Source organism: Rhizomucor pusillus (assembly GCF_041956525.1).
Source record: "Rhizomucor pusillus strain CBS 183.67 unplaced genomic scaffold VTP01scaffold_12, whole genome shotgun sequence".
Taxonomy (NCBI): domain Eukaryota; kingdom Fungi; phylum Mucoromycota; class Mucoromycetes; order Mucorales; family Lichtheimiaceae; genus Rhizomucor; species Rhizomucor pusillus.
The window spans coordinates 86,579-98,035 of record NW_027192154.1 but is presented as its reverse complement, the minus strand read 5'-3'; the positions used below and the strand labels follow the sequence as shown (position 1 = coordinate 98,035).

The following is an 11,457-nucleotide window of genomic DNA, read 5'->3' as shown; positions in this document are numbered from 1 at the left end:
GAAAGTTTTCAGGAGGTGCGTCGTTAAGTTTTTGCACAAAACATATACGAAATCTAGAAAGAATCTGTGGAAAAATTTGGACAGCGGGAATCGCTGACAGAGTGTATGGCTTTTGTGTGTGCGCTGTATACATAGAACTAGTTGCCATAATACAACTAGCGTCAAAGCTTCTTTTTTCTAAGCTGTTTGTGCAACTTTTTAGCGTCACATTGCCAGCAGCATCTGCGCGGCGCTTGGCTGCTTGCTTGGGAAGGGAGGACGATAACAGGACCCATTTCACAGCAGCAATGATGTTGAGTACGGGGCCCTGATGCCTACGCTTCGATGGTACATGGCAATGCGCCAAGAAGAGAGAAACCGAACGAAACTTTACAAACGTAAAACGTCTAGCGCGGTCAATAATGCAATACCCCTTCCCCCAATGTCCCCTTGCGCACGCCTCTCACTTTGCGGTCATAATCAAAAGGGAAAAAATGTAAAGAGGAACTTTTTTATCCTTCTGTATTACAAGTAAGGTGTATGGGTAACAAACATGTACGATGTGTAGCAACAAAATGTAAAAGTGGTATACTCGATATAATGGCTGGACGACAGTTTGAAAAGTGAATTACATTAAACTGGTTATAGTACGCAACGCTCTTTGCTTATGCATGGCCGACGGCTGCAGATAGCGAAACAGAGTGGTGGTGATGCAAAGGAGTTGGATGGATATTGTTGAGGCCGGGATTAGCAATAGCGCTGAGGAAGGTATCGAGTTGCACAGAAGCGGCCTGCAATGTAAGTGGCGATGCAGTAGTTGCAGCCGCGGCTGCAGCAGCAGCAGAGATACGCCCGTGGTGGCGCAACAGGCGATGGGCAGAGGATAAGCTTCGCGATGGGTACCGTTCCAGCAGCGCCGCATCGCGGTCGAGTGCAAGGTAGACGGATGTGCCGAGTCCGTCCACGGATACAACGTCGAGGTTCCCGCCGAAATGGCTCGCGAGTGCCTGAGCAGAACGCCAGCCGCTCATGGCTTCCCATTCGACCAAACCCTCCGGATAGTGGTCGTCTTTTTCAACTGTATTGGCCTTGGTCTGGCTTAGCACTGAAGCGCACGTGGGGATGCCTAGCGGATCGCGTGGGATGCCTGCCTGGAGATCGCTAGGTAGCAGCGGCGCAGAGCTGGTAAGCCGGAACCCGACGCTGGTAGGTCCGCCAAATACATGCATTGCGATAGGCTCCTCTTCTGAACCTCGTTTTAAGATTGTTCGCAGCCATGAATGTCGCTTACCCTGCAGCAGTTCTTGCTTCTGCTGTCGAGCAATGTGTGCTTTCAGGGTGACGAGTGTTGATTCGTAAATAATGCGGTGAAGCAGATTGGGTATGAACGTGAGCTCCCGTCTATCGTCTGCTGCCGCCTTGGGAACAAGATGTATCTCTGGTGACGGCTTTCCGAGCGCAGCAGAGCATGTAGCTCGAGCGTCCTGAATGGCTGTGCTCGCCACATCGATGGGGTTCACAACTTGTGTCTGGTTCCCGTTCTTATCTGACCAAGATAAATGTTGATCTAGATTTTGGGGGGGATGTTAGTAAGGAGCTTGTGTATAAAATGTTAAGGAAAAAATAAAAGATAGGAGCCCATGTTGGCGCACACCCATCTATGCATGAGACTACTTACCAAGTAGGATGTGGATGCCGAAGCTGATAGTGTTGATGTTATCCATGAGGACCGGGAATGCTGACAATGCATATCTCAGCCGGATCAAGTTGGCTGCTTGACGCTGGCGCAAACGCTTTAACATGTTTCGGAATGCCTGATCAGACGTTGATTGGAGGGATGGATGCAAGAGCGTGCAAATATCATGTAAATAGCTGTGTGCAACGTAGCGGATAATGGGCGATCGAAGCGCATCTGGAGACATTGTCGATAGCAGCCGCAGAATGTGCGTATATCGAACGGGTAATTCGGAGCACAGGAATGTAGGTGAGCTTGCTACCGGCATTTCCTGCTCCTTGTGGAAGGGATGTTTGTAATTTGTATTTTTGATCGCCGATGCCAGATGCGATAACTTTGGAGTAGTGAAAAATAAGTACTTCCGCCAAATGTTTGCCACTGATGTTTTTTGTCAATTACAGCTTACAGATATGCGTGTTTCCTGGGCCGCCCACAGTGAAGTCATGATTTGTCGTGGAAGAACGTTAATTACATGTGATTGTAGCATATTAAAAGGTCTGTAAAAATTGTAAAGTAGAAGGTAAAAAAAGACGGATGATTCCTCTTCCTATCTCTCCACAAAATCTTTATATATATATACATATATATATGCGCGTGAGATTCTACGTAGAAGGGAGCCCCTTACAGATCCCATGTCTTTCCGCTAAAAGGTCGCATTTTAATTCAAAATTGCACATCCTTGACAACGATGCATATTCCTGCAGATCCATGGACCAAACTTTGCTCAATGAAACCTTTTTTTAGATCTTTAGCATGCAAGGAATATACACAAATCCGCGGGAAAGAAAGAGATAGATAGATAAAGTGTACGTGCGTGCGTTGTAAATTGGCTAATAGCAATTGACGAAATCGCCATATATACTGAAATGCATTTCCTTCTCCCCTTTCTTGTCTCACAATTTTTCCTCCTTCTTGCTCTTGCAATTCGCCTTTCTCCCCCCACCCACCAATGAATTCATTCGACAGCTACGTACAATCCCCCACCCCCAGTTCTTTCTTGCCTCCCCCTCTAAATGCACAAGATCTGCCTTCGCTTCTATATTCTAATACAAGTGAAGAGACTTGGCGTCAATATTACGTGAACTTTTGCCGTTGCCGCCGCCGTAATATGCTTCTTTTGTAGAAAAAAAGGAAGAGGCATTTGCGTCTCTCTTACTCTACATAGTTCTTAATACTTTTGCCGTCCAAGCAGCTTGCTGGCATGTCTCAATAATGCTTGGCATCTTCAGGTACACAGCTGTTGCGGAGGAAGAATGTTTCTAAGAAGCAACTTGCGCCTCGCAAAGTTGTAATAGAAAGCAAGGATAAGTTTTCTCTCTCTTGGCTAAGGTTTAATCTTTTCAAACAGGTCTTCCTTTTCGACAGCAATTACCGAATCTTATAATATAATGACTTACTGGGAGGAATTAATAGTAAATAGGAACACGCTTTTACCAGTCAAGGATCACGAATATTTAGTAACCATTAGACTGACATGATCTTTAGCGCGCATTGCTCCTCTCCATTGTATGTAGCAATTTTTTTGCATAAATGTTACTTCATTTTCACTTGAAACAAAGTACATAATAATATGCTGCGCATAACTGCGCATAACTGCGCATAATATATATATATATCACATTAGTAATCACTGGAAACTTTGTTTGCACAAGTACAGCATCCTGTAGATACTCCTTAATGCGAGTGGAGCGAGATACGATATCTGCCCCGCTGCGATGTCTTACTCAATGACAAGAGCGAAATACAATTAGAGCAATCAATGTCAAGGCAGGTATCATTATTTATACAATACGTAATCTTGTGATAACGAACGGTGGAAAATACGTACAAACTCACAAACGGCCTGCCGTCAAGTCACAAGGCTTTTGCATGTTGCGATCTTCGTCCCTGCCCTGACTCGTGATATCTGTTCCTGGGAACTGGGTTTCGGTACCTTTTATTTTCTGCTCTCATTTAGTGCTAGCTCAGGAACCGCAACGTTAAATGTAGAAAGCGTGGCTTTTTGTTCAAATAACTGCGGTGACAAGTCTAGTGTAAAGAGACTTGACTGTGTAGTTATTCCTCCTTCTTCCAACTACTCCTTTATACTCGCAGCAGCCTCGGACAAGAAAATGATTATAGTTAAGCAAGAGTGTTAAAAAGCGAGAGAAAGCTTCAATTTCGTAGAGTCAAATATTTACAGTAAAGAAAGACAATACATGTAAAGTCAAAAGGTGGGGGAGGCGGATGTGTGCGCCTATGTGTGTGTGTGTGTGTGGAAGGGAGGTGTTCGATTGTGACAATAATTGATAGAGGAGTGGCTAGAATCTCAGCACGCCAGCAGTTCCAGCCACTAGACTAGGGGCAGAAGCTGCGGGCGGGGGTTGGTGGTGCTGCGATGCAACGGAGAAGGACATGACAGCACTGTGGTGGTGGTGGTGCTGCTGCATCGTCGTTGTTGCTGGTGGTGGCGGCGGTGGTGACACAGAAGAAGAGCACGCAATGGGACTAGCACCGGCACCGGTGGCGGCTTCCTGAGCTCGCGATACAGGGCAATCCTTGTGTGCAAGAAGGAGTGTCTTTAGGTTGATGAGTTCTTCTCGCAACGTATTGGCCTGCATTTGCAACTGTTCATTATCAGTTGTCAGGCACTCGACCTTTTTCTGCAAATCATTGAGCCACTGTTTCTTGCGCTGGCGGCATTTCAGTGCGGCTGGCAAAGCAGATATTAGCTAAAAAGTTTTTGCTATGCAAATTCCAGCTTATTGTTACCAATTCTGTTCCTTTCCAAAAAGTTTCGCCGCTTTTCGTCATCTTCCTCCTTTCCAGCACTTGTTCGTGCTCGTTTTCTCGGCGCGGCTTTCGGCGCCTCTTCGTCTTGTTGATTATTCTGTTGCTCAGCTGCCGCCGCTGCTGCCGCTGCTTTTCGCCGGGGGTTTCGTCGCGAAAAAGAGGTAGAAGAGGGAGGACTAGGTTTCGATGTTGTCAAGGTCGTCGTCGACTCTGCAGACACGGACTCTCCGACGGTTGCGGTCGAAGTCAAGCTGGGTACACTCGCTGTGCTGCTCAGCGACGACGATCTCGCACTAGTGTAGGTGTTACTTTGGCGTTGCATGGTGGGTACACCAAACGTAGAAGTGGTGGATAAGGGGTCTTTTGTTCATCATTGAAGGAGTATAGTATGTCAGCAACCTATTGATATATTACAAATACATATATTCTTTACTTACCAATGCCTACACCGTCCATGAGAGGGGGAGGTCTCTGAGCAGCAGAGAGGTAGGGCGCAGGAACCACGGCAGGATTGGTTACAGCGATGGTGCAGAACTCGGCCGGGTTAAGCGGTCCTTGAAGCATGGACGGCGAAAGCGGTCCTGTTCGCAACGAGTCCCATGCGAGATGGTTTGTCACGTCTTTAGGCAGAATTCCACCGCCAATGAGCGGCGGCGCTGGCACAGGACTTGTGAGATCAGCCACGGACGGTAAGGAAGGTTTATCCGCAATCGTCCTTGTCGTTGTTGTCGTCGTATGATCACCACCCGACGAAGGGCCGCTGCTGCTGCTACCATTGTCACTGCTATCACTGCTGCTGTTGCTGTGGCTATTGTCGTTATTCTTACTACTAGTAGCGCTATCATCATTTGCAGCTCGCGCGGCGGATCGGGCCGTGGTCGTGTCACGCCTATCGTCACCCTCTGTCGACAACGACGAGAAACTCTGCTCGAAAGGATTCGGCTCCTGATCGAGTTTTGCACTCGGGTTCAGCGGCAGTACGGCCATGGGCGGGCTGCTTGGTAAGTGTTCTATGCAACAGCGTTCGAAATTGTTTTTCAGTTAAACAGCGTCGCTCACTCGTGGAACGCCAAATCGCAAACCATTTTCGGTCGGGAACGAGCTCATAGGCACTGCAACTGGGTTTTCGAGAAAAGGGGAGAAAGAAAGAAAGAAAGAGAGAGAGAGAGAGAGAGAGAAAGCTAGCTTGAAAGGAGGAGGAGGATGGAAAGGAAGGGGGGAAAAACGAATTGTCCGGTTTGCATTTTGTCCCGCCGCCGGTCGCGCGGTCGTCAATTACATCATAATGGGCGTCTGTGCCTGATCTTTCATTGGGCACAGAAGCTTCTCGACCAAAATTTCACATAGAATATCGGTTGCACATCTAGAGTCGGCCGATCAACCACAATCGTCGCCGCTTCAAACGTACGATCGACAAAACGTATAGCTCGACTAGCACCACCAGCAGCGCAAACAACGCACACGCACAGACCAACCCAACCACCTCTTCTTGTTGATTGCTTTCAAAAACCCTTGCACTCGCACGCAGTGTTGCGAAAAAGCATAAAAACACGAGGCTGTTGTTAAGTAGAATTCTCCCCCAACCATCTCCCCGATGAATACCGTTGCTGCTGCCAGAGGAGACAGTCTTCCGCGGTCAGATAGCAATCTAGCATCTACCACCAATTCACGCACTCTGTTAACCCTCCAGATCGACTTTTAGTGATATATACGATGATTTGTAGTTCTGTGAAGTATGTTTTCGCACAGTTCCGGGGTCACAGTGCAGAGATATATTTTTTGGGGCAACGTGCGTTGATTGATCAAATTGATCAACAATGACGTCTATGTGCTACCTTGACGATGAAAAAGGAGTTGTCTTCTGCCAAAAGTTATTAAAAACTTTGATTTATCCATTCTTTCAGTCTTTTAAAGAGTTTATCAGACGTGTCGAGTTTTAGCTAGAGTATATATATAAAAGGACACGTAATGATTACTTGTGTGTTATTCCACTAACAAACTACAGCGGGTGTTGATAGAGACAAAAGAGAAGAGAGAGAGAGATCGAGACGAAATACATGGCTGGCGGGCGGGTTGATGAAAAAGAAAAAAATGTGTAAAGAAGAGTAAAGCAAAAAGAGAAATGATAAAGAAAATTCTACAGGATCTTTAGGAGGGGAGACAGATACGACGACGACGACGACGACAGTGTAGAGTGAGCATACAATGTGTTCGGGGTTTTTGTAGGGTCTTTAGATTTCGCCTTGCTGTTCTTCTTCAGGACTGTATTCTTTCGCAAGTTTGACATCTTGCTCTTCCTTTGTCTTGATGGCGCGAACATAGTCTTGTTCGTTCTTTATAGGTTGATCTGTCTTCTGAGATTGTAGTTGTTGTTGTTGCTGTGGATGCTGGGAAGCTGTGGTCGTTTTATTGCCATCAGAAATATGTATACTTTCAAAGTGGTCAGCAAACGAGTTGTTCCAATCTTGGTTGTTGCCCTGGTCCTCGCAGCTTGTAAAGTCTCCAAAAGGATCATCCTCATCTTCCTGTGCTTTACCGCTGGATTCACCTTCAAAGAATTCACTGTCGTTAGCTCCTTCGTCTTCATTCTCATGCAAATGGCTCTGTGTGCGATGCAGCATGTTGTTTTGAGGGAAAGGCGCGAAATTTCTTGACCAGTCTGCAGGCATTCTGCCAGACTCCTATATATGAATTTCTTTCATCAGATAAATTGCCTCTTATTTATTCATTTATCACCGTTTTACCTCATCCTCGTCGCTGCCATATTCTTCATCTTCATCCAGTTCGTCTCGTGTGCTGTTTATGCGGTGGGCTGCAATCTGCTCTGCCCCGAAAGCTCCGCCGTAGGAGTATTCTCGGTCGTAATCAGCTCTGCCGCTGCATAAAGATCAACTCTTAGGACCATCTCTCCAGAAACAACTCCCTATCTTCCTTACGTGATCCAGTTTTCAGTCTCCTCATCTTCATCGTCATCTAGTCCTCCGTCAGCGTGTTGAGCGAGGTAACGAGAATACTAGGATGCAATTTCGTTACAAAAACTTGATTGAACCCATAAGTCTATCACTCGTACCTGGCTAGCGGCCGTGCCTTCCAGTGTTTCTTCTTCCTCATCTTCATCCGTAGCTGCATCCATTCCATCATTTGGTCTAGGACCCGCCAATGGCAGACGATCTCGCTCTTTAGTCTCTCGCAATTGATTGGCGCAGTATTCGTTCCAGCTCTGGAGATCAATGTCATCCTTGATATGATTTACAATGGTTTCCGGATACCCTTCGAAAAGTTTGATAATTTCATCAGCAATAAATGTCAGATGACCCATATAGCCGAGTCGCATTCCCTTTGGCTTTGCACTGTACATTCCTTTTAGCATACAAGATCATACACTACAATAGACACAAACAGATTTTACCATTCTTCATCGTTTTCCTTTTGTGACGCAACCATGCGATCGGTAAGCTTGCCATCCTTGAAGACAGAGATGGCCAAATGCCGATTGTATCCTTTATCCATACGTCCATTGAATACTTGATGTAGCATGTCATATATCACATAATGCAAGAAATTGTTCCATGGGAATGCAAAGAACAGATCCTATTTTCCATTCATACTCATTAATACTACGTTGCATTGTATATGTATATCTTTAACTTACGATGCAGGTTGGCATGACGCGATGCTCAACAAATTGAATTTTAAGATAATCTCCAATAGTAACCTTGCTTCCGTCATGCTCTAGAGTTACAATGGGTTCATCCTTGCTCTCTTGTCCTAGATCTTCATCGTTGCTCTCCTTTGCTTTTGAATCATCTTTAGTCTGCTGGGACTCCTTCTTCTGTTCCTCCTCTTCTTGCTGAGCAGCAACAGTGGTCTTTCCATCGTCAGCATGTAATGACTCTGAAGACTGTTTAGAATCGGTGCCTAGCTGCTGCTGCTGCTGCTGATTTCCTTCCGCTGTCTCCTTTTCACTTTGGTTCTGTTGCTGAGCAGCATTGTTGTTTTCATCCTTCTCATAAGCTTCATTCTGCTCAGAACCTTCGTCATCGAAAACGGTGTTTAGGTTGGTCATATTGGAACAATGGAGCAACTCAGCAAAGAGTTCGCAGATCTTTAGGCGCTCGAAGCCAAGGGGTAATTGTTCTCCGAGGGTCGTCTTCATTGGTGTGCTCTGTGATAACAATACATTTGAATGATCCCATCACAGCAAACTTTTTTAAAAGAAATGATAGACATACTACTGAGCGAGGATGGATGAGCAAGTTCTTAAAGTCGCCGACATGGTCCGCCAAGACTTTGAGCATATCTGCCAGCGATACTGAAGTCTGACGGACCATGGTGTTGGAATATCCGTAGGCACCGTTGAGCATCGGATCATTATCCATGTCGCTGCAAGCATAATTCTTTAGAATATCTCTGCCATTGTTCTGTGCAGTGTACTGACCTATTGTTATGCCGGATCAAATCTATGATAATTGTTACGCCGTTGATGAGCGTCGAAGTCGAATTGGGCGCTTTTGCATCGAGCATGTATTTTGTCAACTTTCGTATTACACGCTCACTAGTGATTATCGGTCAGAAATTCAGATACTCCAGATTAGATATTCATATTTATACCTCTTTAGATCGATGATGAGATCGTTTAGGCCGATACTTGGTGATTCAACAAGACTCGTCTGCGATATGCGGATGATTTCGCTTATGCATTGCTGCGCGACAGAGTGCTCCTACAAGATTGCATAGAATCAGCAGATCGTTAATTACAGAAAGTATCTTTATAAGATACCTCGCTGTCCAGATAAGGGTCCAGCCGCTCTATCAGACTGTCAAGAAGACCGTGATCGCTCAACCACTGAAATGCTACATGTGAGTTTACATGCCTTTCTATTTGTTTTACCAACTTATTTACCTGTACGATTCCCTTTCCTTCTGACAATTCTTCCACGCGAACCAAAGTCAACAACAGATCCATGATAGCGGTAGTCTGCAAATGAGCCAAGATACGGTCCAAGTTCTCAGGCTTAGCTTTGATAAACTCAAGCACCTATGTTAACAATTCGCATTAGCTCTCTCTATCTCTCTCTGCGTACGAGTTTACGCTGATCGGAAAATAGTAGGATCCGAAATTTCCCCCGTTTCTTGGCTTGTGTGATGCCAATGCGTCCACGCTCTCTTACTCACCTCTGCAGTTCGCTTCGTGAGGAAGACGCTGATAGTCTTGCAGAAATATTGAGCTTGGAGGGAATCCAATCCTACAGGTTTATCCTGCTCCTCTGCTTCTTCTTGGTGTTCTTTACGCTGCGCCTGTGCCTGATCATCATCTGTTGCTGCAGCTGCAGCTGCACTTCGTCTCGGTGGAGCAGGACGATCCAAGAATGACCAGAATGATTCTAAAAGCTCCTTCCGCTCCAGAACAATAGCATCCACAATCTGAGGAATTTCGCATGCTATAATCTCGCATGAAAGAAACGGGTATCTAGAAAGAAGGACACGGATTAGCAGCCTATATAATTGTAGCTCTGTGATCATATCACATACTTGAATCGTCGACTCTCGTCCAGGTCAGTCGCAGTAATATAATTCAGCAGCTTTTCCAAGTTTTCTGGCCTGCAAAGACTGTAAGCAACAAAAGGTTAAGGATGACAATGTTGTGCTTGCAAAAGCATTGCGACAAGGCGGAGGGTGAGCATTCGGAACCAGCATCTCTCTCTTAAGAGTTGCTTCTTCCCTGTTATATATGTACACACATAAACGCGTGCTCGTGTCCGCCTACCCTGTACGTAGCATTCCTACTCCTCTTCCCCACAAGCACCCTCTGCAGCCGATTTCCCCAAACTATAGGTGAAAAAAAGGATACAAATCAACCAGCTTCTGATTGTGCGACTTGGCTTCTTGCAAGAGATCTTCTTCCTCCAGAATATCTTCCAGCTCGATATCTTCACGATCCAAGAGAGTGTCAATTGCTGACGGGTTTTGGAATCCAAAGCGCCAAAACATGATGAATGTCTCGACGAGTAAAGTAAAAAAGGGAGAGAGAAAACGGGCAGAGGCACGTAATACGGCTTCTCTCCGCGAACGAAACAATCGGTTCGGCCTTTTAGCGCTCCACTGAAGATCTCTAGTGTGGGATCCAATTTTGGCGCGCTGGAATGGGGACACTGCTCACTCTGACATACACAATAGTTCACTCGCCATCAAATGTAAACCGGAAACTATCCAAACGATATCGAATTGTCTTATATGTGATATGCGAGCTGTCGGCAGTTTAGTGGCGGTGATCATCAATAACGTTATTGCCCTCTGCGAGGTTTATTTTTTTTTCTTCTTAACAGCATTGATATACCCTTTAGCTCAACGTTGCACGCAGGTACCATCCGGAGAAGCTACATCGACAACCGCAATCCTTCAAGACAACATCCTGTACGTATCATGGCTTTGTTTTCTTCCGCTTAGATATGTAACATCTGGACCGACGTGACGCAGAGCACATATTTGCAACCAGCAAATAATGGCAAAAATTTCAGAGGTCAGGTGGTCCTACCAGCTCCAGCTTGGATTAATCCACGCATTGGCATTTTCTGCCAAGGCAACGGTGCAGACTATGTATACATGGATGCATTTCCTTCCGTCCTCGGGGAGAAACTCTGTATTCACTCCTCGTACATACAGTTTTATCTATGTACAATACAATGTTTCCCTATAAGTCAGATTTTCCGCACCAGATACAGCATCTATGCGTAAGAACAAACCTGTAATCATGGTTCGGTCCTGAATATGCCAACCAGACTTAAAGTACATATGTAGTGCCTGCGATGAAAAAAGTAACGGGAGAGGGATCCACCGAAATCCAACAGCTTGAAAAGCATATCTTCTCCGCGCATTGTCAGTATTCATGTACCAGAATCGGTCATAATAAAACATGCTGGAGCCAGCGATATTTCATGTCAAAACTGAAAACAAGATAAATGCAACCATTT

At 45.6% G+C, this 11,457-nt stretch overlaps 3 protein-coding genes across 3 annotated transcripts; all 3 read right to left on the bottom strand.

The window, feature by feature from the left end:
• Positions 1-644: 644 nt before the first annotated feature.
• VTP01DRAFT_1988 (uncharacterized protein) lies at positions 645-2,159 on the bottom strand (the record flags this gene model as incomplete). The annotated part of the gene is made up of 3 exons (XM_069380398.1): positions 645-1,546; positions 1,658-2,048; positions 2,121-2,159. 3 exons carry the CDS (start codon positions 2,157-2,159, stop codon positions 645-647), a joined length of 1,332 nt encoding a protein of 443 aa, XP_069237491.1.
• Positions 2,160-4,014: 1,855 nt separating this feature from the next.
• On the bottom strand, positions 4,015-5,593 carry VTP01DRAFT_1987 (uncharacterized protein; the record flags this gene model as incomplete). The annotated part of the gene is made up of 4 exons (XM_069380397.1): positions 4,015-4,406; positions 4,466-4,846; positions 4,924-5,496; positions 5,569-5,593. 4 exons carry the CDS (start codon positions 5,591-5,593, stop codon positions 4,015-4,017), a joined length of 1,371 nt encoding a protein of 456 aa, XP_069237490.1.
• A 1,124-nt stretch (positions 5,594-6,717) lies between these two features.
• Positions 6,718-10,477, bottom strand: VTP01DRAFT_1986 (uncharacterized protein; the record flags this gene model as incomplete). Its single annotated transcript, XM_069380396.1, has 14 exons — positions 6,718-7,167; positions 7,231-7,363; positions 7,423-7,499; positions 7,557-7,836; positions 7,896-8,077; positions 8,139-8,651; positions 8,719-8,869; positions 8,925-9,041; positions 9,098-9,207; positions 9,267-9,332; positions 9,390-9,524; positions 9,662-9,956; positions 10,019-10,096; positions 10,338-10,477. 14 exons carry the CDS (start codon positions 10,475-10,477, stop codon positions 6,718-6,720), a joined length of 2,727 nt encoding a protein of 908 aa, XP_069237489.1.
• Between the last annotated feature and the right edge of the window lie 980 nt (positions 10,478-11,457).